Source organism: Eptatretus burgeri, chromosome 3 (genome assembly GCF_056783735.1).
Source record: "Eptatretus burgeri isolate ZD-2024b chromosome 3, Ebu_testis_v1, whole genome shotgun sequence".
Taxonomy (NCBI): Eukaryota; Metazoa; Chordata; class Myxini; order Myxiniformes; family Myxinidae; genus Eptatretus; species Eptatretus burgeri.
The window spans coordinates 78746630-78773803 of NC_140963.1; the positions used below are offsets into that span (position 1 = coordinate 78746630).

Consider the following 27174-nt stretch of genomic DNA (forward strand, 5'->3'; position numbering starts at 1 on the left):
GTGGGGCAAATATATTTTGTGCCGTGGATAATAATCCCCCCCTGTCTGCAGCAGGGGTCAGTAAACCACTTGCACTGTGGCACATGTACAGGCAAAAATTGAAAGTCGTCTCCCAGCCCCACCACTCTCCTCGCAGATGAATGGGGGGGGGGGAGGAGGATTTTTTAGTGCCTGATTCTGGGTACTACCAACATGTATGGAAAATTTTGGTGGAGATCGACTCAGTCCGGTTTTTTTTCTATGATTTTCAGACGTATACACGCACACACACACACACACACACACACACATACACACACACACACACACACACACACACACACACACACACACACACACACACACACACACACACACACACACAGAATTGCCTTATTTAATATAGTAGTATGTTCGCAAGCAATGCATAGCCCTGATTATGTTCTATCTCCTTCCCCTTCCTTGGAGGCTTGAGTCCATCGGGGTAATGTTTTGGGAACTATCAGGTTGCTGGTTTACATCAATGACCTTTTACCTTTTTTTCTTCACAAGAATGAGGCTCATGGTAGAGCAAGGTGAAATTGACAATGGGGGTAGAGAGGCAATAATTGGGCACAACCAGAAAGGGGATAAATGAAGGAGAGAGAGAAAGGAGAAAAAGAGAAAAAGGGAAAAAGGAAAAGGTTGGGTTAGGAAAGGTCAATGGAGGTAATAAAGATCAATGGGTCAGGCTGGGGAATGACAAGAGGTGGCAGTGCACTGTCTGCTTGAAGTATTGGAGAGAAGAGTGGAGAAGAACAGCCTCTGGATGACAGGGTGAGAGCGAGATTTTCTGAGATTGAAGGACATGTTCAATTGATCAGACCAGCATCAAATCAATTGCCTTCTTTGAAAAACACTGCACTGCGGATCACTTTGCTAATGACATCACTTTGCCAGAAAGTCTTCCACAACAATGATAGAAAGGCTGCAACTGCATTCTTGTCCATCAATTTGGAGAAAATAAAAGGTTGATCAATCACCTAGAATATGCTATTCAATGCTTACAAGTCCCATGCACTCACTCTGTGTCTATATAAAGACTGTATCACTAACCCTCCAATATACTTCTGCAATAAACCTCTGGTGGAGGTGTAAACTTTTGAGCTCCTTGAACTAAGAATCTGCCATGACCTTTGCTGGGCACCTCACATTGGCAAGCTGGCCTCCGGGGAAAAGAAGCACATTGGCATCCTTTGCAAAGCTGAGCCATTCCTCGGTCAATGCATAGATGGTGATGGTGTTTTGTTTGCAATCACGTGTGTATGTATGTGTGTATGTGTGTGTGTGTGTGTGTGTGTATGTGTGTGTGTGTGTGTGTGTGTGTGTGTGTGTGTGTATGTGTGTGTGTGTATGTGTGTGTGTATGTGTGTGTGTGTATGTATGTGTGTGTGTATGTGTGTGTGTGTATGTATGTGTGTATGTGTGTGTGTATGTGTGTGTGTATGTGTGTGTGTGTATGTGTGTGTGTGCGTATGTGAGTGTGTGTGTGTGTATGTATGTGTGTGTGTGTGTGTGTGTGTGTGTGTGTGTGTGTGTGTGTGTGTGTGTGTGTCTGTCTGTGCCTGTCAGGGCCCTAACCTTTTTACCATTTCAGCTTTCTTCATCAAATTTTCAATAAAGCTTTATTATGAGAATATAGAGAATAAAAACTTAATAATCTGTTCAAAAGATCAAAGGGTCAAAGGTTGCCGTCACATAAAATCGTCAATTGTCATTAAATTGACCTGAAATTTTAAGAATTTGCATATTGTGTCTCTGAATTGGTTCACAAAACACTAATACCGATTGTTTTGAGGTCAAAAGGTCAAAGGACAAGGTCTCTGCGGTGGACAGAGGTTATGTTTTTAGCCGTTTGTCTGTTTGTTTGTGTGCATGATATCTCAAAAAGTTATGGACGAATTCGGATGAAATTTGGTCGGCAGATTAGGTGTGTGACAAGGACGAATTGATTAGATTTTCGTGAAGATCCGGCTACGGATGTGGATACTAGAGTTTTAAAAGTGATTTTTCACCATTGAGAGATAGGGTCAAAAAAGGTATCAAGCAGGGTATCTCAAAAGTTATGGACGGATTCGGATGAAACTTGGTGGACTGGTTGGGTGTGTGACAACGACGAATCAATTCGATTTTGGTGAAGATCTGAATCCGGGCGGAGGTACGCGCTTTACGAGTGCTCTTCTAGTTACCCTTGCCAAAGGATTCAGAGAGAGAATTGCATTTGGGTCCTTTTGTTACTTGGCAAAAAAAGAAGAATTTTTTTTTTTTAACAAGTATGTTGATCACCTCCATTTGTATGTTTGTGTGTTTGTGTGTTTGTTTGTCTGTCCGCTCACCTCCAGCCCAAACCGCTCAACCGATCGTTCTTAAATTTTCAGAGATTAATGTCACCGACCCTGCAACGGTCCCACATTTAAGTTTGGTAAAATTCGGTCGACCAAAATGGTCTACATCGGCCAATAGGCCAATTTGAGCCAAATTTTCTGAAATCCTCAAATTTCATCCGATTGACTTGAAATTTGAACAGAATTTGCGCATCAGGTCAGTGAATTCAACCACCTATTACTTTTGAGGTTATCGTAGGTCAAAATGTCAACATAGGCCATAAGGTCAACCCAAAATAGGCCAAATTTTAAAACTGTCTAAAATTGTCAATTTTCATCCGATTGACTTGAAATTTGAAGACCGTTTACATTTCAGGGCAGTGAATTCAACCACCTATTAATTTTGAGATCAACATTGGCTAAAAGGCCAATTTGGGTTAAATTTTCTAAAATCCTCAGTTTTCATCCAATTGACTTGAAATTTGAAGACCAATTGCACATGATGTCACTGAATTCAACCACCTACTAATTTCGAGGTAAACGTAGGCCAAAATGTCAACATAGACCAAAAGGTCAACAGAGGCCAAATTTCTAAAATCCTCAATTTTAATCCAATTAACTTGAAATTTGAAGAGCATTTGCATCTCAGGTCACTGAATTGAACCATCTACTAATTTTGAGGTAAAATAGGCCAAAAGGTCGACATCGGCCAATTTAGGCCAAATTTTCTAAAATCCCCAATTTTCATCCGATTGAGTTGAAATTTGAAAAGGATTTACATATCAGGTCACTGAATTCAACCACCTATTATTTTTGTGGTGACCATGGGTGACAAGGTCAACATAGGCCAAATTTCTAAAGTTGATAGATAGGACCAAAAACTAAATATATCACTATATCTCAAAAATTTGTGGACGAGTTTTGACAAAACAAGGTGGATGAGTTGAAAAGGTGACAATAAATAACAAGTGGATTTGATTTTGGTTCAGATCCAGCCCATCAGTGGGATACAAAACGTAAACTGCTCCACCTGGCAGAGGTAGCGCTTTCCCGAGTGCCATTCTACTTTATGCTGTTTTGCCAAATTGTCACTCTATGAGTGATTTTTAATTTGTTTGTTTGTCTGTCTGTTTGTTTGATCGCACAGAACTTTCGTATTTTTCTCTGCAAACGCTTGTCGGATTGAGACAAAATTTTCACCAATGGTGCGACTCTCATGTAGAATGTGTTATTGATAATTATGACGTCATAGGTCACATGGTGTGGCCGCTATATTGGAAAACCGGAAAAAACTTTGGACCTCTGTATCTCTGAAACTGCACCAAGGAAAAAATTGAAACTTGGCACTTGGCAAGTACTCCTCATGGGAATGTGACTTTTTATGACATCATATGTGCCCTCGTTATGTCATAATTGCAGATGAAGAACACCACATGCAATCTGTATGAAAAATTTTGAGGGTCATCTCGGTATAAAATGGTCCACAGAAAAACAAATTAATAATATCATCGGTCACGTGATTTGGCAGCCATATTGTTTGCCTTTTTTTTTTTAATCTTCAAAAATCTTCTTCTCTGCAGTGAATTAACAGATTAAGCAAAATTTTACACGCATGACTGTCTGTCCATGAGGAACAAAAGGTTCACACATATGTCATTGGTCACATGGTTTGGCAGCCATATTGGATTTACCCTAAAAACTATGAAAATACACCACTCAAAAGAAGTCATGGTGAGGGTTTGCAATCTCTGATTGCTCTTTTTCTTGTTTTTAGCTGTTTACATCATGTTTAACATACGGAAAAAGAATTTCGAAGAAAAAGCGGACACATACGGGCTTTGCATTTTCGGATGCTTTTTAGTTACTTTTGTTATTAGAAGAGGCCCTGGAACTTGGAAAAATGCCACGATAAACTATCTATACACACTAACACTGATTTGACCAAAGGTGGAAAACACCCTTGGGGAGGTGGGGGGAGGGGGGGGATGAAGTTGCTACAACCTCCATCTTGTGACTCTCACTCCTGTCAAGTTTGCTTGAGATTAGATAAGTAACGACGAAATGTATTGTGGTCAGATAGACACCAAATTGCACATATTAGTATGATTAAAATGTGGTCTCAAGGGTGAGTTAAACAACATAGAGGAGCAGGCCTGACAGGGGATAATAGGGGTACAAGGAGACAAATAAATTGCACATGAGTGGAAGAGTGACAGAAAAGTAAAGGGCAGGAGGTCGATGACAAGACTTGGTCAATGACATGACGTAAACAAGCTTGTATTGGAGTCGATGGTGGTAACACACGTTTTTAAAGCCATTTCTGCCAATATAAACTTGTGTGACCATTTGTAGACTGGCATTGTTGCCAATTTGCATACTCATTTCAAACAAACAGGTTTTCACATAAGAAATTGACTTTGACTTCAACTGACATCATGTTTGTTTATGGAGTGCAGAGACCAATGTGCTGTGTCTCTCCAACGAAAATATGAACCTGTTTGAACAAACCAGAGAAACACTACAAGCCTCAAAACTTTTGTTGCCAAATCATTTGTGAGAAATAAACATGTTTTACCAATTTTTTTTTTCTGTATTTTAGCATTAATAATTTAGCATTAACATGCTTTTCAAAGCAGGCTAAGTGCTCGGACACTGGCATTGAGGGAACATAACGTACACTTCTACAGCCTGTGCAAACCTCCCCGTCTTGGCATAGATGTGGCTGATATGATCCAAGGCCCTCGAGCGGTATTCCTCCAAGTTGCTGTAATGGCAAATAACATGCTAGGCTGGTGGCACAATATTTGTACTGTGAGTTTGTTATGAATACCGTGCTATAAACAGAAGGAGCACATTCCTGCTGAGACACGCACTGACACTACCATCTTCATCGTTACCCATGATTGCACTGGCTGTAGCTACAGATGATGATAAATCATTGATTGACCATTAAACCATATTTTCCTTTTTTGTTGAAATCGGTATTGGAAAATGTGAAACACAAAGAGTGTAAAAAGTGATAAAAGTGGACTGAAAAATATGATGATTCATATCATTATCACTGATAACATCGACTGATTGATCTGGAGTCTCTTGGCCACTTTGCAATGTCAAAGGTGGGAAATGTTACAATATATGAATACAAGAAATTGGGAACATTGTTAACAGCACGTGAGAAGAAGGATGAGCTCATAAAAGGACATTGATATTTGCGAACGGAGAGCATAAATGTATCCCTTAAATTTGTACGATTATGCAAATAAAAATCAATGCTGAAGCAAACTCTGATCCTGAAACTATGAGAAGAAGCAGCATGACTCCATGAGAAAAGTCAACATCAGTGAAGATTTTGTACCAAACTGGAAAAACAACGCAGAGAAAGCCGCACAAAGAAAAGTCTTCACCGAAGCCTATTCGGTGCACGGAATCTGGTCATGAGATTTGATGGCACGTGAAGCATTTGTGACCAGTCGAGTTGACATTCACGATGAAAGCAGTTGCTGAGGTCCCATGGGACAGAAAAAGAGTCAGTTAGTGCTCAGTTGAACATGTGAGCAGGAACGTGCTGCACCGTTAGGTTGCTTGATAACAAGCATGTTGTTGTCTCACTCATGCGGAGAAGTTTCAACAGCACTCAGATACTATCCATATGAGATAGAGCTGATTGAAAGTTAACACCAAAGTGTTGAAGCCTCACCAGTGTTCATCACAAATACGGATGTTGATTATATGACTGTTAGATCAGAGTCTTATGGATGACGGAGCACATTTAACGATTCGCTAGATGGCCGGCGAACCCGTTGTGACAGCAGTTGATGAAAAAAAAACATTTTAAGAAGAAAAAAGATAGCTCCAGCAAACTATACCGCTGAGGTTGTTTGCATTGATCAAATACTCCCGAAGAATACTTGACTGAATTGGGAATTGATTTTTTCATAATTTTTTTGGTTTCCCGATTTGAACGAAAGTTAATACTGCACACCGCAGGCGAATGGTGAGTAAGGTGGCCTTAAAAATGTTGCGCTATCGTGTTTTATTTTTTTTTTTGGCTGTATTTCGGGAACATACATACAAGATGAGAGTTTTAGTAATATATAGAAGATAGATAGATGAAGCAGTGGATAATTAATCATGCTTGGAGGATATGGGTGACTGAGGGGGGACCTCTGCATTCCTTTATGGAGACCATCTGGTGTGGATTTATCAAATCTTTTTTTCTTCACCCATTCTTTTTTCGAAGGAACTGGGTCTTATGTGCTGAGGACTTGAACCATCACAAGCACATGGTATGGTTACCTAGTGGAATGAGCACTCAGAACCTCCCTTACAAAAACAGTCTGATCAAATTGATGATCTTCATGAAGGATAGTATATGTGGGAGGGTGATAAAGCGGTCAGCAGGAATTTTAATGTGATGTGATCACCAAATGTTAATCTGGCAGGTTTCTGGTTATTATGGGTTCCTACTCTGTCACTACCTATGCTAACAGACGCACTCCACAAAGTTGCCTGCATTGCTTAGGATGTGCTGTGAGTCCGTTTTCAGATAATTTTTTGATTGTGTATGCTTTAGGAAAATGAGATGGTGTAGAATTACATACTCTATTGACAACATTCATTAATCTCCTTTTGTGGGGTCATCTTGTTCTATATGTGCTGATATTATGTTCCTATTTTTAGCTTTGTGCATTTCCCAGCTATTTACACTGTACAGTGGCTAAAGAGACTATTGATCACCTGGGACATCCCCTTGCTTTGTGCTCTCCAAGGTGTTTCCAAAAAGGGAAGGTGACCATTTCCCCTTTCCATTAGGGAGTTTAGTCTGGATTGGCATGGGTGAGTTACAAAGCAACATACTATTCCACAGCTAGAGTCAGCTCAGCCTCGTGGTTTTCCATGGCCTCGTCGATGCAGCCGAGCCTGAGCAGAGCGTTACCGATGCAGTTGTGCAGGTTAGCCAGCACCTCGTTCCTGGTGGGAAGCTCGGAATCGGACATTCGCTTCACAAAACACATCACCTTTTGTGCCACCTTCAGGCTCTGTTTGGGCTTATCTTGATGCAGCACTTCCACGTACCGGGACACAAAGCGAGACAGATTGCTTAGAGAATGCCACTTTTACTGCAATTAATCTTACTGTTGCCTAATTGTTAATAGGAGAGGTCCTTTCATTGTTTTGTAAAAACTATACAAGCAAAATAACCTCCTGTCTCATCTCTTTCATCAACAGAAACATTTTCACTTCATTAGCCTCGTGTAAACTATTTACTGCGACTTCAGAACTGATAACTGATAGAAGCACAATACATCTCTAAATCACATGATTTGTTGCTTACAAAGAGCCTTAAGATGTCAATAGAGCTGAATAGCAATGAAAGGTGACTATAATGAAGTGATGTTGTACGTCAGGCACAACATACGATGGTCGATATCCTTCAAACTCTGTAACGCGTAGGAAGTCGGGTTGCTGTTCGGATTCTGGCCCTTGGAATTTTTCGGCTGGCACGCTTGTCTGTCCTGCACCCGTGCATACAGGGGCTTCTGCTGGCGCCAAAATTCAGAGCATAGGTCCAAGTATTCCTGCCCGGTCTTGATGAGGTCCTCGAACTTTTGATCACCCTGAGATCTGGTCGTGGTAAGATCTATTCCACAAGAAGTGTTGATGTTTCACATTGAGAAAACATTTTAAATATAATTCCTGATAGGATATCTGCATCCTTATACACATTATATCCACAGCTTAATGCGGATCTGAATTTATGGCATGATCTGTCAATGACTCAAACCTACATGATGACCTATGATATCCTGCCATTACATCGAAAAATACTGTTTTATGAACTCTCCATGACTTTGAGGTGCTTCAAATGACTACGTTGAGTTGAACAGGTATTGTAGGTAATTATCTAGTTAACTGGTGTATCAGTTGCTATAGTGTAGTTAACTGGATTTCCAAGGTGGTATGCTGTTATACATACCTTTGTTCTTGAGAAGATTGTTTAGAAACACTCGATCCACATAGAACTCTTCAAGCAGCTTCCTATGGATGTGCTCGTTGTTTTCATTGTTGTCTTTGTCTGCATTTCCACCCTATGGAAACTCTGGGTCTTACTCTAATCAACCAAGGACATCCCTCTCCCTCCTTTAATGGATATTGCAAAGCTGTAGTCATGCCTTGTCCATTAGTATATCATGATGTCATGCAATATGTGCTGTACTGTACAACAGTGGTGTTAACATTTACCTTATCCTGTATCTCGTGAATTTGGGCTTTTCCTTCGTTTTTTCGCCGGAAGGGAGATAGACCTACAAACAAAAAAATGAAGATATTATTACTTCCGCCAACAAAGGTGGACAGAGGTTATGTTTTCACCCCGTCTGTTGGGTCACCGAAATAGGTAACCCTTATTGTCAGTAATTCTGTCTGTTTGTTTGGATGTTTGTTCGTTTGTCATCAGCTTAAGTGGTAGTAAACGTGGGCGGATTTTGACCAAACTCGGGTGGTAGGTACATCTTATGACCTAGTGCTTTGGAAATTGTGATGGTTGCTAGGGACGCTTTGGTTCCCTAGCAACAACTGAAAAACCTTCAAAATCGGTACCGTTCACGCGAAATCAATTCTGAAAGCCATTATCCCACGTAGGGTTATGAAATTTGGCACGAATGATCTACAGGTGATGCTCTATCAAATATATTCCGGTTTTTGTGATATATGGAATACTTTACCCGCAGCGCCCCGTACAATTAGGGTATGCGCGAAAATTGGCGAAAATTGAAGGCCCCCTAGCGACCAGGTGAGTGCATTGATACGAATGAAACTTTGCAGGTTCATGGTACTCAATGAGTACTACAACTTTGCCTCAGGACATATTGACCGATTTCGCTTTGGTCAGGGGTCAAAGGTCAATTAGTGCAAAAATCGATAATATGCGAGAGCTGGAGGTGCCTTCGCGCCAAATGCTACTCCTCCTAGGGTTATGGTCAGATGGTCATGAAAATTCACACTAATCGTCTGGAATACATTGTGCACAAACGATCGAGCTGGATTTTCGATTTAGATATTTGTTCACCCACAGCACCCCCTCGAACTTTGGGGATTTCCGATTTCAAACCGCATTTTCGATACTTTTCATTCAAATGGATACCGAGTAGTTATCAGTGGATGGAACTGGATGAGATTTGATATGCATAATCTTAAGGTGATTCCATATCCGCTATATGACATGCATTTTTCTCTATATCTTATAGTTTCCATGCTCGGCGACCCATCGCCGCTAACCGGCTTGTCTGTCTGTTTGTTTGTCTGTGAACACGATATCTCAGAAAGTTGTGGGCAGATTTGTACGAAACTTGGTGGACGGGTTAGGTGTGTGACAGGGAAGAATTGATTCGATCTTGGTGAAGATCCGAATCTGGATCTGGATCTGAGCATTATTTAAGTGATTTTTCACCATTGAGAGATAGGGCCAAAAAAGACATATATCGGGATATCTCAGAACGTTGTGGACGGATTCGGCCGAACTTGGTGGACAGGTTGGGTATGTAACACGGAAGAATTTCTTCGATTTGGGTGAAGATCCGAATCAGGATCCGGATTCGAGAATTTTTAAGTGTTTCTTCACCATTGAGTGATAGGGCTCAAATGATATATAGCACGATATCTCAAAAAAGTTTTGGACGGATTGAGGTGAAACTTGGGGGATGAGTTGGTTAGGTGACAAGAACAAGCCGATTAAATTTTGGTTCAGGTCTGAATCCAGATCCGGCCTATCAGTGGGATACAAAAGGTAAACTAATCATCCTGGCGGAGGTATGCGCTCCACCAAGTGCCATTCCAGTTTGAAATGTGACACATACGATGAAGTCAAAATACAATTGTAATTTAAAATACTAAGAATAATACATAACACAAAAAAAATCACAATATATAAATAATAGACAATATTGACAATTTTTTTTTTTAAACTATAAAGAAAAACAATGACATTGGGAGCGATAAGGCATATATACCATTCATTAAAAAAAATTAAATCATAATTTACTGAAATTGTACAATCATAACTAGAAGATAAAAGAAAATAGAGATTAATTTAAAATGGAATGACACTATGAATGGATATTTACCCTAATTCATAATTAAATTCAGTGATATGTAGTCCAAGAGTTTCAGCAAAAGTATCAAACGATGCTTCAGGTAAGGGTGTTTATTATGAGTTATATGCATTAGCAATGCCATGATTCAGCGATTGGGTAAGGTGGGGGAATCGGGCTGCTCCAGTACCTTTCAGTAGAACACCGAATGTTTACAAACCTATGAGTACGAATTGTGTGCAATACGCATGGGAACAGGCAGATGGTAACAGATGACGCAACTTTGAAGATGGCTCAAGTAGGGTTCTGGTGAAGAAGAGACAAAGATGGTCATGTCTACTACTAAGAGTATCAATGTGCTGCTCTTGATTGGTATCAGTGTGTCGAATATAGTATCTATCTTGGATGATTTGGCATGTGTGTGTCTGTCCATGATACATTCGTCCTATTGTTTTATGATTCCACCTGACCAGACGGTGCAGCATATCCAGCACAGGCCGAACCAAGCTCAAGTAGATGGTCGTCGGACATCATTGATGTTTCCATGACCTTTCTGGAGCTTTCCTTGAGATCAAATGTTCGGGGTTCGGCGCATGTGGACGACTGATCGGTGCTCTCTCCTACCAGCTCTTTTAAGCGAAGTTCCTCCGATCATTTATGTTGTGTTTTGCTGTTTCGTTTTTATTTCTGTTTTGCTCTTTGTGTTTTTTTTGTCAACTTTTCTATCCCAACCCATGTCCTGCTGTGTTGAATCATTTGATTCATCTCTCGAGTTCATTCGGGCCGGCCTGTGATAGTCGAGGTGTGCTTCCCCTCCATTTTCTGCCTCGTTTTCACTTCTTTGTTTCAGTTATTGTTACTTTTGAGCCCTCAGCTCAATCCTTTTCCCCTACTCCCTCAAACTTTAAAACAAAATATCTCTCCTCCTTCACCCAGAAAAAAAAAACAAGAACAAACACTACGGGGAAAAAGAACAACAGAAAGAAAGAGAAAAACATTCGAAACTCCACTCTCATTTTCTTATCTCTTCTTTACAATATCCTCAAACTTCATGAAACGTTTTTCTTCCTTGAAACCCCTTCACAACATTAAAAAAAAATACATTTAAATAACACTTTCAAAATGTATCTTAAAGTACCTTACTCTGCTTATTACTCCATCATGAACATTCAACAACCCATTCATTCTTCTTCTTCTTCATCAAAATCTCTTCCTTTTCTCTTTGACAAGCCTTATTTCCTAAACTAAACGCTTACTTTATCCAGCCTCCTCCTTCACTGACAGCCAAATTTTCCTCCATGCCTTCAACCAAAAACATCCACACCGCCATCCCATCTATGAAGCCTGTTGCAGATTATCCAGTCTGGGAATCTTGAGGTATCAATTTTGCAAAGGCTTTGAGCACGTGACAAAATTAACCCTTCACGTCCATTCAGGGTGTCAAACCCCCTCATGTCAACATACCCCCCCCCCATCTACTTCCCCCTAGTCCTGTCCCCTCTTAACTTCAACCTCATCCTGCCCCCCTCTCAGCTTCACTGCCAGCTCCTCCCCCTCCCTGCTTCACCCCTGCCCCTCCCGGCTTCGCCCCCTCCCCAAATCCCCCCAGCTTCCTTCCGCCTCACACCCTCTCCTTGCTCCTTTCCATATCCCTATGTCCTATCAGCAGCTCCTCTCCTCTTGTCCCTAACCGTGTGGACTTCAAACATCCGAAGCCTCCGTTCCAACCTGACAGATCCCTCAATCTAGGCCACTGCCAAAAACTGGTCATCATCTGCCTAACTGAATCTTTCCTTCCACAGGACATCCCTGACTCCTTAGTGTCTCTCCCTGGCTATTTTCTTCTCCGGTTTGAGCGACCTGAACCCTGTCCTAGCGGTGGAGTGACATTTTAAATCAAGTTTCTTTCTCTCTACGTAGTACTCTCACACCTCCCAAACTCCAGGAGTACCTCTGGCTGTGACTTCCCTTCCACTCCTACCTCATGTTTATGTATGTGTGTTATACGGTCTTCCCAACAGTGATGACGACATTTACATCTCTCTCAGACAACATGAACCAACTCTTAATCACTCATCCCAACTCTCTCTTCCTTGTATGTGGTGATTTCAATTGTCATTATGCTAATTGGCTGGGTGGCTCAGCTTGGAAACAAAGACCTTCAATATCATTGGAATCTCTCATGATGAAGCTGAGTCTATGGGCATATCACTTCGCCATCGCCGACAGTTCGACGGTCTCTTTGTCTTCTTCCACCTCATTTCTGGACGTGCACCGTCTGCCCTCTCTGTGCTTTATGCCCCCCCCCCCAGGTATTTGCAGGACGCACGCGGTTCACTAGCAACCCCTACTGAGTGAAACTTGCTAAATCCAGAATCACTACTCACCTCCACTCTATTATTCCTCTTTTTTCATACCTGGGGAACCACCTTCCATACTCTCTTCAATCTCATTCTTCCCTGCATTTCTTCAAGACAACTGTTCACCACCATCTCAGGTCATCCCCATCGAAAATCATGATCTTTTCCACACCCATGAAACCACCCCGCATACCTCCCAAAATTTTGCTTTTGTATCCATATTGTCCACCTTTTACGTTCTCTGTTATCCCTCATCGTTACCTGCATCTATTGTTTGTCTGTCTCCATCTACTTTCTCCTGACGCCCTGCTGTTGGTGTTTCCCTTTCTGCTGCTTTTATTTGTTGTGTTGTAGATGTTCCTAATGCCCAGAGCATGTAAACAAAAAAGGGCCAGTAGATCACATGGATGTTGGCCATGGCGCTTCAAAAGATTGAAGATGTAGAGATGGCTGTTCCCACAGCTCACCATGCCGTTCATATGGGTGTCCCACTTCAGATTGGAGTGAATAAAAATGCCAAACAAATTAATCATGCCACATCACTAGAGGACTTGATTATCAAGTGCAATGATGATACAGTAGGTGTTAGTTGAATTCATGAGAAGAAAACATCCAATGACAAACATTTCTTGGGAATCGGATGCATATTGTTACTCTTGGCTTATTTGTGTAACTCGGTGGTGATTACAGGAAGTTGTGACTCAAGACTAACTTTGTGAGTCTCAATCAGAGTGAGATAATCAATGTATTTGTCATGGCGCACCTTACTATTTGCTTCACTTCTTGCAATGTCACAACTGGTGACATCGCTAATACTGGTGGCATCGCTAATACTGGTGGCATCGCTAATACTGGTGGCATCGCTAATACTGGTGGCATCGCTAATACTGGTGGCATCACTAATACTGGTGGCATCGCTAATACTGGTAACATCGCTAATACTGGTGACATCACTAATACTGGTGACATCGCTGATATTGGTGGCATCGCTAATACTGGTGGCATCGCTAATACTGGTAACATCGCTAATACTGGTGACATCGCTAATACTGGTGACATCGCTAATACTGGTAACATCGCTAATACTGGTGACATCGCTAATACTGGTGACATCGCTAATACTGGTGACATCGCTAATACTGGTGACATCGCTAATACTGGTGGCATCGCTAATACTGGTGACATCGCTAATATTGGTGGCATCGCTAATACTGGTGGCATCACTAATACTGGTGGCATCGCTAATACTGGTAACATCGCTAATACTGGTGACATCGCTAATACTGGTGACATCGCTAATACTGGTGACATCGCTAATACTGGTGACATCGCTAATACTGGTGGCATCGCTAATACTGGTGACATCGCTAATACTGGTGGCATCGCTAATACTGGTGGCATCGCTAATACTGGTGGCATCGCTAATACTGGTAACATCGCTAATACTGGTGACATCGCTAATACTGGTGACATCGCTAATACTGGTGACATTGCTAATACTGGTGACATAGCTAATACTGGTGACATAGCTAATACTGGTGACATCGCTAATACTGGTGACATCGCTAATACTGGTGACATCGCTAATACTGGTGACATCACTAATACTGGTGACATCGCTAATACTGGTGACATCGCTAATACTGGTGACATCACTAATACTGGTGACATTGCTAATACTGGTGACATTGCTAATACTGGTGACATCACTAATACTGGTGACATCGCTAATACTGGTGACATTGCTAATACTGGTGACATCACTAATACTGGTGACATCGCTAATACTGGTGACATCGCTAATACTGGTGACATCACTAATACTGGTGACATTGCTAATACTGGTGACATTGCTAATACTGGTGACATCACTAATACTGGTGACATCGCTAATACTGGTGACATCGCTAATACTGGTGACATCGCTAATACTGGTGACATTGCTAATACTGGTGACATCACTAATACTGGTGACATCGCTAATACTGGTGACATCGCTAATACTGGTGATATTGCTAATCATTCACAGGAAGACAACAGGTCCTAGTTTGATTCCCTTGGACACACCTTTTTTTCTTCTTCTTTTTTTTTTTGCATTCTTCGAGGCTCGTGTTAGAGCTAATACACAGAAACATAACAAGGTAGGAGACAAGAGGGGCGGGAGAGGAAAGCACAAAATAGTGGGGAACAGAGCCAATAGGAGATGTGGAAGGGAGAGGGATGGGGTGTGGTACACAGGGTAAACAAAATGGTACTCCAGGGACTTGAAGGAAGGAAAACAGGGAATTTGATTTGTAGGAGGTGGGTTTGGGGTGGATTAACGGGGGGAGAAAAGATCATGGTTTTGGATTGGGAAAGATATGAGATGGCGCTGAACAGCTGTTTTGAAGACCTGGAGGGAGGAGTGGGATTGAAGAGAGTGTGGGAGTTTTTTCCAAAGGTGGGGAAAAAGGAATTAAAGAGTGAAGGTGAGCAGTGATTCTTGATTTTGGCAGTTTCACGAGAAGGAGGTTTTTGGAGGACCTTTAGCACCCTGTGGAAATATTGGGGGGACAGATCAGGGACAGAGCAGGGGGGAGGCAAGGCCGGAGAGGGGATGGTAGAAGACAGAAAGACCACTGACCTGCCTCTGGTGAGAGGGTCAGACAATCTCCCTTTGCAAATAATACTCTGCTGACGACTGCAAAGTAAATCTGCGATCCAAGCCACATGGGAAGAAGCTACACCTATATTGATGAGTTTCGTGACTACGACAGAATGATCAACAAGATTGAAAGCTTTTGAGAAGTCAGCGAGGAACATAGTTTATATCGATTCTGCTCTGTCCGCATGTTTGTGCAGCATGTTCATCAATTCCACGAGACAGCGCATGGTGGAAACCTTCTGAAGATTTCCAAGCTGAGCTGGATGAAATTGACTTCTCATCATGTTGTGGGTATCATGAGCTATTAAGTGTTCAGCTGTCTTCTGAAGTGCTGTATGTAATGGTTTATTGAATTTAAATTACTTTACCAGTTGCATTGCACTGAATTACACATCTTTTTTTTTAACTTTGTCCTTTGTTAGATTTTTAAGGTGACGAGATCTCTCGATTATCCTTGCTTTAACATCTTATTTTCAGGATGAAACTTATCAATCAATTTCTTATTCTCGGGCTTTTCATTTAGAAACAAGGATTAGAAGCTAAATTAATCAATCAAAAGAAAAAGAAAAACAGACTCGGTGGTATTGTGGGGAGAGTGCTCTGAGTCTCGGAGGTCAGCAGTTCGTTTCTGACCCCAGCCAAGTCATACCAAATACTTTAAAAATGGCACGTGCTCCAAACTTGCTGGATACTCAGCATTTAGAGGATAGAGCATGAACAAACCCAATATGGATAAACCCAGAGGTTGACATCTCATTGGGAGCGGGAGAGGATATGGGGGCAGGAGAGGAGATTTCTCCCGAAAAGTGCCCTGCTGACTGCGGAGAGAAAAGTGTCACTACGAGATGGTGATGGATGCTGTCTGGGTTTCATGATAATCCTGAAAAGGGACCTTAGAGTAAAGATGCTATGACATGGAATACCTGGAAATGCTCCATTGATGAAGTTACCTTGAAAAGAAAACTGAAAAGTGAAGATGGAGAGTTTGGAACTGATGCCTTATCCCACCTTCTGGTAACAGGTAATGCGACTCATCTTTAGCATTGTTGTGAGAACAGAAATGGATGATGAAACATGAAGATAAATCAATGTGGAAACTTGGGTATTTTGTGATAATGTAATAAAAAATAAATATATAAAAGTAGCACTGCTTCCAGTGAGGAAAATCAGAGATATGAAATAAATGGGAAATGTATTTGCAAATTATAAGATGTTTAGTTTAGATAAACTTTACGAAGACCTCTAGTCGCCAATAAAGCAACCGATGAAGAAAGTTGTGACAAGCAAGGTAGCTAAGGGCATGACAGATTATGAGATTACTGATGAAAATACTTACTCCCCAGTGAATTGTCGATGGTTTCATGAACCTTTTGGATGCCAAGCCTGAAGTCGTCCAGTTCTGGGCGTATCCTTTGCCCGGAATGGAAACACACCAAGGCCATTTCGAACTCTCCCATGGCGTATAGGACATCAGCTTTCTGTAGCAACCCCTGCACGAAGCATCATCATCATCACCATCACCATCGTCATCATCATCATCATCATCATCATCATCAACATCATCATCATCATCAACATTATGTGCAGACATGTTTGTTATTCTCCATTTTGCCTCTCCAGCTGTGTGATTGGCCTGGGACAGAAGTTCAGATAATTTGTTTGCATGTTTGGAGTTCTCATCAGGAATGCCTCACTCATGATGCTCAGAACCCAGGTTCAAATTCCATATAGTCTGTTAATTTGTCCATTGTCTCCTCAAGTCCTTGTAATTCAGGTAAAAATATCATGATGTGTCGCAATTAATGTCTTTGTCTTGCACATGATTCATATTTAAGCTGATCTATGACCCTTAGATCGATGCTTTAAAATGTTGGCAGGTGCTCCCTTGCTGACATTGCTGGTGTAGCAAAGGCGCTGATGGTAACCATTTAATATTTTTTGTGTACAGAGTCGAGGCTCGTGGAGGAGATAGAACAAAGAATGGACCAGGAAATAACACAACTAAAAGAACAGTGGAAGGGAGCAAGGTAGAAGGACAAAATAGCGGGAGACCTGGAGGCATAAAGTAGATGGAGAAGAGTGAGAGCAAGGGGAGGAGTAAGAAGGGGTGAACAAACTGGAAACAGGTGCAAACTCATTCATGGAAGTGGAAGGAAAAACTAGGGAGGAAGCAAAAATGGAACAAAAAAAATTGAAGAGGGGGATGAGTGTTTGGAAGAAACCTGGAAAGAGGTAAACTTGCAGGGGAGGGTTAATGAGGGTAGAAAAGATCATGGGTAAGGATAGGGGATGACCTGAGATTATGGTGAACAGCTGTCTTGAAAACCTGGAGGGAAGAATGAGTGACTGAACTTCCTTGAGAGGAAGCCAGGATTTTGGGAGTTTCATCAGAAGTGAGTTACTGGCAGACTTTGCGGAATTCATCAGAAGTGAGTCTGTGACATGAAACCTGGAAGGAGGAGGAGGAGGAGATTGGGACAATACTCTGTGCAGAGTGTTGGTGCTGCTTAAGCAGTCTCCTTGGCGATTGGGCACAATCCTGGACGTGTTGCCACGCTGACACAGGATACCAGCATGAGGAGGAGGAGGAGATTGGGACCATACTCTGTGCAAAGCGTTGGTGTTGCAAGCAGTGTCCTTGGCTATTGGGCACAATCCTGGACGGGTCAGCACTCCGACACAATATACCAGCATGCTGGCACTCATTTTGCTTCCCTCAGAAGGATGACAGGCTGAGTTAACCCCAGCTGGTATTAATTCAACAGCTGAGTGGGATTTGAACTCAGGACCCTAAGATCCAAAGCCTGCCACCCTAACCATTAAACCAACACCTGGAGGGAAGGTGAGGAAAAAAGAGGAGTGAATGAGTGAAGGTGAGTAGTGATTCTGGATTTTGTGAGTTTCACCAGAAAGCCCATCGACTCAGCTTCGCTGCAGGAAATTCCACTGATCTTGAAGGCTTTGGTTTCCATGGCATCAAGATGAGCCAGGTGTGAGGCAGGGGAGCCAACCCAGAGGGGAGAGCAGTACTCCACCAAATTGTGGATGAAGGCTTTTTGGGTGGATAGGTATTCAGGTGTGCCGAGGAATGATTTTCTTCGACGGAGGGTGCCCAGTCGGTAACTAGCTTTGAAGGCCAACTTTGAAATGTGGTTTGCCCAAGAAAGATTGCAAGTGATAGTGAGACCCAAGAGTTTGAGTGACTGAACTTCCTTAAGAGGATTGCTGAGAAAGTTGATGGGAGAGTTTTCCAGATGGTCCTTTCAGAAAAAGAGAGAGAGAGAGAGAGAGAGAGAGAGAGAGAGAGAGAGAGAGAGAGAGAGAGAGAGAGAGAGAGAGAGAGAGAGAGAGAGAGAGAGAGAGAGAGAGAGAGAGAGAGAGAGAGAGAGAGAGAGAGAGAGAGAGAGAGAGAGAGAAGTGAGTGTGAGATTTATCTGGATTGAAAGACATATTCCAAGTGTTTCATCAACCTATCCCAAGTGTTTGACAAAATTATTTCCTTGGCACACCTGAACTCTAATCAACCATGTAGGTGGATAAGAGTTCAGGTGTGCAAAAGAAGTACTTTGCACATTGGCGGGTGCCCAGTCGGCAGGCAGGCCAACTTTAAAATGTGGTTTACCCAAGAAAGATTATGGTTGAGATTGAGTCCCAAAAGTTTTTGAGATTGAACTTCTTTAAGAGGGTTGTAACGAAGGTAGTTGGGAGGGTTTGTTGTGTGGCCCTTTCACACTGTACGGCAAACTCTTGTAGCTGTTACCACCTTGTGTCATTTACAACAGAGCTAATTCAAGTAACCATCATGTTAAGTTAGCATCTTTCCTTTGTATACATTGATTTAATTTATATAACTAACAATTGTGCAATAGGCTGGTCGAGAGATAGTGATTCTTTGTGCTATCTGTGTTTGCACTCCAGACCTGTCGATAAATTTGAGCCTGGAGAGTAACTGCTGAAATATATATATATATATATATATATATATATATATATATATATATATATATATATATATATATATATATATATATACATATATGTACATGAGGCGCCACGAGGAGGAGTGATGTAAGGGCCACATCGGCCATTTTGGAGTTAATGCCATATATCACTATTTTAACCCTTACCCTATTATCCGAGCCTATCATCATCATATCATTACAAAATGTCGCTTACATCACTCCTCCTCGCCGGGCCTCATATGTATTTATTTATATATATATATATATATATATATATATATATATATATATATATATATATATATATATATATATATATATATATATATATATATATATATATCCAGGTTCTTCCCAACATCTTTGTCTGGTGTTCCTTTCAGATTTCTTTCTACCTTTTCACATTTGTCTTTATTCTTTCTAATTCTTGCTTTTTTCTTTTCTTTCATCTATTTTACTCTTCATTTATTTATCTATCTGTCTCGGGAGAAGTTAATTCTTGCAGAAATTTTTCTGTAAGGTTCACTTGGCTCTGCTTGGATGGGTTTGAGGGTAAAGGAGTAGCTGCTGAGACGCGAATCCTATCCAGGTTCCCCCTGATGATTCCATCTTTGCTCTTTAATTATTTGGCTTCCTTCTGATCACTCTAATGCAATATTTGGTCTTCCATTTGAGTATGGTACAATAATAATGGTCATTTTGTCTACTTTAAATCGATGATGAAGAAGGCATGCCTGACTGGAGAGATAAAATACTGATGTGAAGCATAATTTGACTATGCGGCGAAGCAGGCCATGAAAACATTGCAAATTGTACAGCTAGCATTTTTTGTTTCCAAAAAAACCCCTTTAATTCCATTGCAGAAACAAGATTCTGTTTTATGTTCTCTCTGAATGTCTTCACCTGACTGTTCCAAGGGGGCGGATTCAATCTTGCCTCACTCAGCTGAGTGTCACCATCGCTCTTCTTCGGCAGAGTCCCTGGACAGTATATTTCAGCACCAGGGCAATGCAAAATCACAAGGAGTAAGAAAATGATTGTTTATTTTGATGTTTCGGGAAACATATTTTTGGTCAATTTGCAGGGAAAATGGGATCTTTATCTCCAGCATTTCCAGCAATGTGACAATTGGATCTCATAGTCATCCTTCGGCCCGAGCAACTTGTCAGGACAATGGAATCATGAATACAGGGTAAATATGCATTCACTCAAACATGTTCTGAATGTTTGTTATAACTAGGGTGCCTGATACAAATGTAAAACTGCATATATAAACATGCAATACTTGAAATATCCATCCATCGGGACCATACTCTGTGCAGAGCATTGGTGCTGCTTAAGCAGTCTCCTTGGCTATTGGGTACAATCATGGAAAGGTCGCTACTCTGACACAGGACACCAGCAAGCTGGCACTCATTTTGCCGACCTCAGAGGATGACAGGCAGAGTCAACCCCACCTGGTATTAATTCAACAATTCAAATATGCCTGGTATTAATTCAACAACTCATGATCCGAGGATCCCAAGTCCACCACCCTAACCTTTAAGCCAACACCAGGCATATTTGAAATCTAGGATCCCAAGCCCACCACCCAAACCATTAAGCCAACACCAGGCATACTTGAAATCTAGGATCCCAAGCCCACCACCCAAACCATTAAGCCAACACCAGGCATACTTGAAATATGCACTGCAACATGTATCACTGTACTCCAGATGAAAACAATTAATGTTTACAACTTCTACCACTGTACATTATCCATAAACAACAAAAACGCATCGACATTTCTCATATCATTTTCTTCTTCTTCTTTCAGCCGCTCCCTTTCGGGGTCGCCACAGCGGATCATCCGTATGATCCGCATAGTGATTTGGCACATGTTTTACACCGAATGCCCTTCCTGACGCGACCCTGGTCGCATCTTACGACACAGGGATATGGTACACCTATTTTAACCGGGGTATACACCGGCCCAGTACACTGGTACTCATTTCGCAGACCTCGGAAGGATGACAGGCTGTCAACCCCCTGGTGTATTAATTCAGTGGCCCACGGGCCTTGAACTCAGGACCTTTTGGATCCCAAGCCGCTGCCCTAACCACTGCGCCAACACCAGGCGACATTTCTCATATCATATATTGTCATAAAACTGAAGAACATCCGCGAGTGATCGTGTTTGTGCGAGATCACATGGCGCACAATTGTGCTTGGTCCGGTGACCCTCCGTGAACAGGAGTCAAGCTCGAGGGCCAATTTTTGTCTATGGATATTTTTGTTTACGGACATTTACGGTGAGTTTTGTGATTTCTTTTTCCTGGAATCTTAACTTTGAGTTACACCATTATGCAGCTTTTTCACCCACCGAGAAAATACGAAACATTTATCTGAGTAAGTCAGTGGTTAGAATATATATATATATATATATATATATATATATATATATATATATATATATATATATATATATATATATTTAAGCTTTATAAATTTGATGAAGTTGTTTATGAAAGAGCTGTATTTAATTAATGAAGTGGATTGTGGTTGCATTATGTAAGCAGCTAAATAACTCAATCAAATCAAGAATTAGTGATTAAAATGAACTAATTTGACAGTTTACAGTTGTAGTAATTTTAAAGGAAATACAGGAAAGATTATAAAATAAAAGGTGGAAGAGGTGCATGTTTGCATTGCCCAGCAACCAGTTTGAGTGTAAGCTCCATTGTCTTGAGTCATGTGACCCACCATGAGCAGAGCAAGTCTGCATGGGCAGACTTTTGTTTGCAGATATTTTCGTGCATGGACATTTTCCGATGGTTTTGTGATTTTTTTCCCCTGGGATATTGGCTTTGAGTTACATTCATATGCAAAATTTCAGCTTCTTACCCCTCCAATAAAGTACTAAACATTTATATCAGTGAGTGAGTGAGTCAGTGGTTAGAAAGAGCTTTATATACAGTGCCGATAGAAAGTCTACACCTGCTTTCAAAATTTTCACCTTTTGATTCCTTTTGGCCTGGAATTAAATTGCGTTAAATTAGACTTTTTCCATTTTTATTCACACATCGTAACCCACAACTTGTAAGTGAAAAACAAATTCTACAAATATCAGAAAATTATTTAAACATACAAAACTAGAATATCTTGGTTGGATAAGTGTCCACCACTCTGATTTAATACTCGGTGGAAGCACCTTTGACAGCAATTTCAGTGGTGAGTTTGCTGGGACAGGTCTCTACCAACTTTGCACTCTTTGACTGGGCAATATTTACCCATTCTTCTGCACAAAACTGTTCAAGCTCAGTGAAGTTGCGTGGGGAGCATTGATGGACAGCAATGTTCAAGTCATGCCACAGATTTTCGATTGGATTTAGGTCGGGGTACTGACTGGGCCACTCAAGGACATTTATGTTTTTGTTCCTTAGCCACTCCAGTGGAGCTTTGGCAGTGTGCTTCGGGTCGTTGTCATGCTGAAAGGTGAACTTCCGATCCAATTTCAGCTTTCCTGCAGAGGGCAGCAGGTTTTCCTCCAGGATTTTTTTGTATTTTGCTCCATCCATTTTCACTTCTATCCTGACAAGTGCCCCAGTCCATGCTGATGAGAAGCATCCCCATAACATGATGCTGTAATCCACAATGCTTCACAGTAGGGATGGTGTTCTTTGGGTGGTGCGCTGCGTTGGGTTTGTACCAAACGTAACGTTTTGCATTTTGGCCAAAAAGTTCCATATTTGTTTTGTCTGACCAAAAAAACTTTTTGCCACATGGCTTCAGAATCTCCGGAGTGTTTTCTTGCAGACCTCAAATGGGATTCAAGGTGGGCTTTTTTGAGTAATGGCTTCCTTCTTGCCACTCTACCATACAGGCCAGACTTGTGGAGTGCTTGGGATATTGTTGTCACATGCACACAGTGACCAGTATTTACCATAAAGTCACATCGTTCTTTCGAAGTTGCCATTGGCCTCTTGTTGGCCTCTCTGATCATTCTCATCCTTGCTTGGTCATCCAGTTTGGAGGGACGGTCTTATCTAGGCAGGGTCTTGGTGGTACCATATACCTTCCACTTCTTAATGATTGTATTTGACCGTGTTCCAACGGATATTTAAGGCCTTTGAAATCTTTTTTACCCATTCCCTTATCTGAATATCTGTGCCTTTCCACAACTTTATCCTGGAGGTCTTTTGAAAGCTTCTTTGTGCTCACGGTTCAGTCTTTGCTGTGAAATGCACTACCCAGCAGAGGAAACCTACAGAAACAGCTGATTTTACTCTGAAACTGGAAGGGCACTCGGTAGAGCACATTCCTCTGCCACATAATGCCTGATCCACGAGAACATATCGGGCCCATTATATTTTTGAAACATCATGCTGTGCAGCACTATATCGTTTTTGGCCTTATATTATCTCTCAATTGTGATGAATCACTTAGAAAATTTAAATAATTCCTATATCCAGATCAGGATTCGGATCTTCACCAAAATCTAATCAAATCATCTTTGTCACACACACAACCTGTCCACTGTCCACATCAGCTCACCAGAACAGTCAGGAGGTGCATCTGATGTATAAACGACAAATGTGGTCATCATTGGTTGGATATTTATCGGTATGCCATCCTGATGAAGGCAAATGAGGCTAAAATCCGAATTGGTGGCTCCTTTTGATGGTAAACTGATGTTCACCATATAATCTTTGTTTGCTTAACAAAGTCACTGGGCTGAGGCCTCTGTGTTAGAGGCGAAGCTTTGGTGTAGGACTGTGTCCAATGGGGATCGGCAGAGTGCTTGTCACACTCCACATGTTTCGATTTTCCTGCCGATCACATCATGTGCCTTCTGGTTGAATGGTTTACATTAGCAGGAACAATCGGCTGGGTGGCAGACAGATGGTTGTTCTGTGTGGATTATACGGATTTACCGTGTGAGACATAATCCATGGTGATGCTTACCGTAACAGTCAGGAGGCACATCTGATATACTGTATATAATAAATATATATGTATAAAAAACAGTACTCTGTAAACATTTGGGTTATTCCAATTCATCAAATTATCAATATAAACAGTCAAATGTGTTTGTTGTTGTTAATTAACAGCCTTTATAAATGCACTTCAAACATACTACTTCAGTAAATAACAAGAACAGTGTCAATTTATAGCATCAGTCAATACTTTGTGTGTCCATGCTTTGCCTTCTTGAGTGCCATCACTCTTTCACTCATGCTTCCTGCATATGATTGAAGCACTCTTCCAGGAAGAGTGTGCCAAATATCCTGCAGTACATTCCACAGTTCTGTCAGGTTAGTTGGGTTCCTGTTGTTCTTCTCTGCTTCGATATGGCCGAGCTGGAACTCATGTCCAGATTCTGAGGTGGCCATTCTTACACTTGGAGCATACCAGCAGCTGTAACCGTGTTCTCTAAAAACAGTTTTACTATCTTGGAAGTGTGTTTTGGATTGTTATCTTGTTGGAAAATGAATCCACTTCCGATTAAATGATTTCCACTAGACAATTCATGGTGCTGCAGTATCTGCTTGTTCTTCTATTTTGTTAGCATCACATTGATTTTAACAAGTTTTCCAAAACCAAAAGCTGAGATCCAACCCCAGAGAGTCACAGAGACTCCCCTGTGTTTAACAGTGGGCTGCAGACATTGTGTCATAACCTTCTCCAGGTCTTCAACATATGAAGTGGCATCTGTTAGATCCAAGAAGTTCAAACATAGATTCATCAGATCAGCGTACCCAATTACATTGTTCAGTTGCCCAATCTTTGTGTTGCCTTGCAAATTTCAATATTTTCTCCATGTTCTGTGGTTTCAACAGTGGTTTCTTTCCTGCAACTCTGCCATGAAGACCTGCAGCAATCAGCCTCCTGCACACATTGCTGGATGAGATGTTAATGTTTAGGCCTGCTCTCATTTCATTTGTCACCTGCTGACTTGATTTACTTGTATCACGTAAGCTGAGCAACTTCAAGTGCTTGTCTTGCCTTGGGGAGGTTCTTCTGAGTCTTCCTTGCCTTTTCTTATCTAATGTGCCAAGCCAGTTTATTTCAGGTGTTGCAAAGTGTACCTCACACCATTGTAGGAGATCTTCAGCTTTTCTGCTATTTTCTGTCCTTCTCACAGAGTTTGGTTCTTAACATGCTGTTCTGTTGAAAGTTGCTTCCTTGGCACTATTCTGAAACCACTCAAAGACTTTCAAGCAAGAGAACAAGCTAATGAAAATGAATTTCATATATTATACGAATTTGCAACTTTTATTGTGGTTTCTTGTAATTTGCATTTATGTAACTGGTGTTGATTACTTCAATAATTTATTATTATTTCATGTAAAAAAAAAACATCCACAAACTATTTCCTGTATATTTTCTTTGTGGTAAGTGGACATTACAAGCACATGATAATAAAACATGTAAAGAAAAAATAAAACTTTTTCAATTTCCTAATTTATTTTACATACATAAAGGCAACTGTCAGAGTAAATTGACTTTCACAGAAATTTCACTTGTTCTCTACTGATACTTATTGCACACTTCTAACTTCCCACAAATGTGTAATGGGGAAATAGCACCACAAATATGTAAAGAACTCAAATTTTTGCACAGTGCTGCATGTTGTTGCGGTTTTGTAAAACTTGCACTCCTCTGAGGCAACGGTACACAACATACAGCACTCCCAAGGCAGTTATTTCATGAGTATGTGTTTAGTTAGTCCTTTTAATATGTCTCGTGGGTAAATGGGAAAGATGTGTTGTGTAGGGATTTTATGTAGTTTGGTCTTCAATCCTGTATCCTTTCTTTTATTTAATTCCTTTGCCTTACTTTACTTCTTTCACAATTAAGCCTGGTGTTGGCGCAGTGGTTAGGGCAGCGGCTTGGGATCCAAAAGGTCCTGAGTTCAAGCCCAGTTGGGCCACTGAATTAATACACCAGGGGGTTGACTCAGCCTGTCATCCTTCCGAGGTCGGCGAAGTGAGTAGCAGTGTACTGGGCCGGTGTATACCCCGGTTAAAATAGGTGTACCATATCCCTGTGTCGTAAGAGGCGACCAGGGTTGCGTCAGGAAGGGCATCCAGCGTAAAACATGTGCCAACTCACTATGCGGATCATACGGATGATCCGCTGTGGCGACCCCGAACGGGAGCAGCCGAAAGAAGAAGAAGACTTTACTTCTTACACAAACCATGCAAGCATGCATGCAGAACAGTAACGGTACCAGGAATGCGAAGCACAGCGAGGTTCCTTTGCAAACACGTGCCAATTTCCATTCAAACTGCGTGCCAAAATCCAACTACCGCCTCACCTCAGACACTCATTATGCTCACGACAACATTATAATGCTCACCATAACCACTCCACACTTCTTCTAAAAATCCCCACAATAACCTACATCCATGTCTTCACCACAAACGCCACAGCTGTGAACATCTTCAACCTCTTCATCGCAATGCCACATCTACAACCACCTCTCCCAATCTCTTCACCACAAATGCCACAGCACTTCTCTCACCTCTCTATAACCGCCGCAACTGCCATCAACCTCTTGGACACTCACCACAGTCTCGGAAGATGCTGAAGGAATGAGAGTAAGGAGGATTGGGGTGTTTCAGTGTGTAACTCAAAGCACAAGAATGTGCTGGGAAACATTCGAAGACATACGGATAGCGCTGGGGTTTCTCTAAATGGCCATGCTTAAAAAGAGTCCAGCCCATGGTCAGGGCCGGAGAGCGCTCCCGAAAACTCTCACCCCATGTTGATCTCGGAGCTCCGGCGCATGGC

General features: G+C 41.5%; 1 protein-coding gene across 4 annotated transcripts in view; it reads right to left on the minus strand.

Annotated features, from left to right (window-relative positions):
- The window catches only part of ODAD4 (outer dynein arm docking complex subunit 4), a 49899-nt gene that overhangs the window by 7437 nt on the left and 15288 nt on the right, over window positions 1–27174 (minus strand). For 2 of the 4 annotated variants that reach the window (XM_085874156.1, XM_085874153.1), the window contains exons 3-8: window positions 16773–16926; window positions 8586–8647; window positions 8320–8431; window positions 7762–7983; window positions 7200–7407; window positions 5020–5106 (exon numbers count right to left, since the gene is read on the minus strand). In XM_085874156.1, coding sequence (XP_085730282.1) covers window positions 5020–5106; window positions 7200–7407; window positions 7762–7983; window positions 8320–8431; window positions 8586–8647; window positions 16773–16926 — 845 coding nt within the window. The remainder of the gene's footprint in view (window positions 1–5019; window positions 5107–7199; window positions 7408–7761; window positions 7984–8319; window positions 8432–8585; window positions 8648–16772; window positions 16927–27174) is intronic. The other 2 variants (XM_085874155.1, XM_085874157.1) reach the window with 2 other exon arrangements.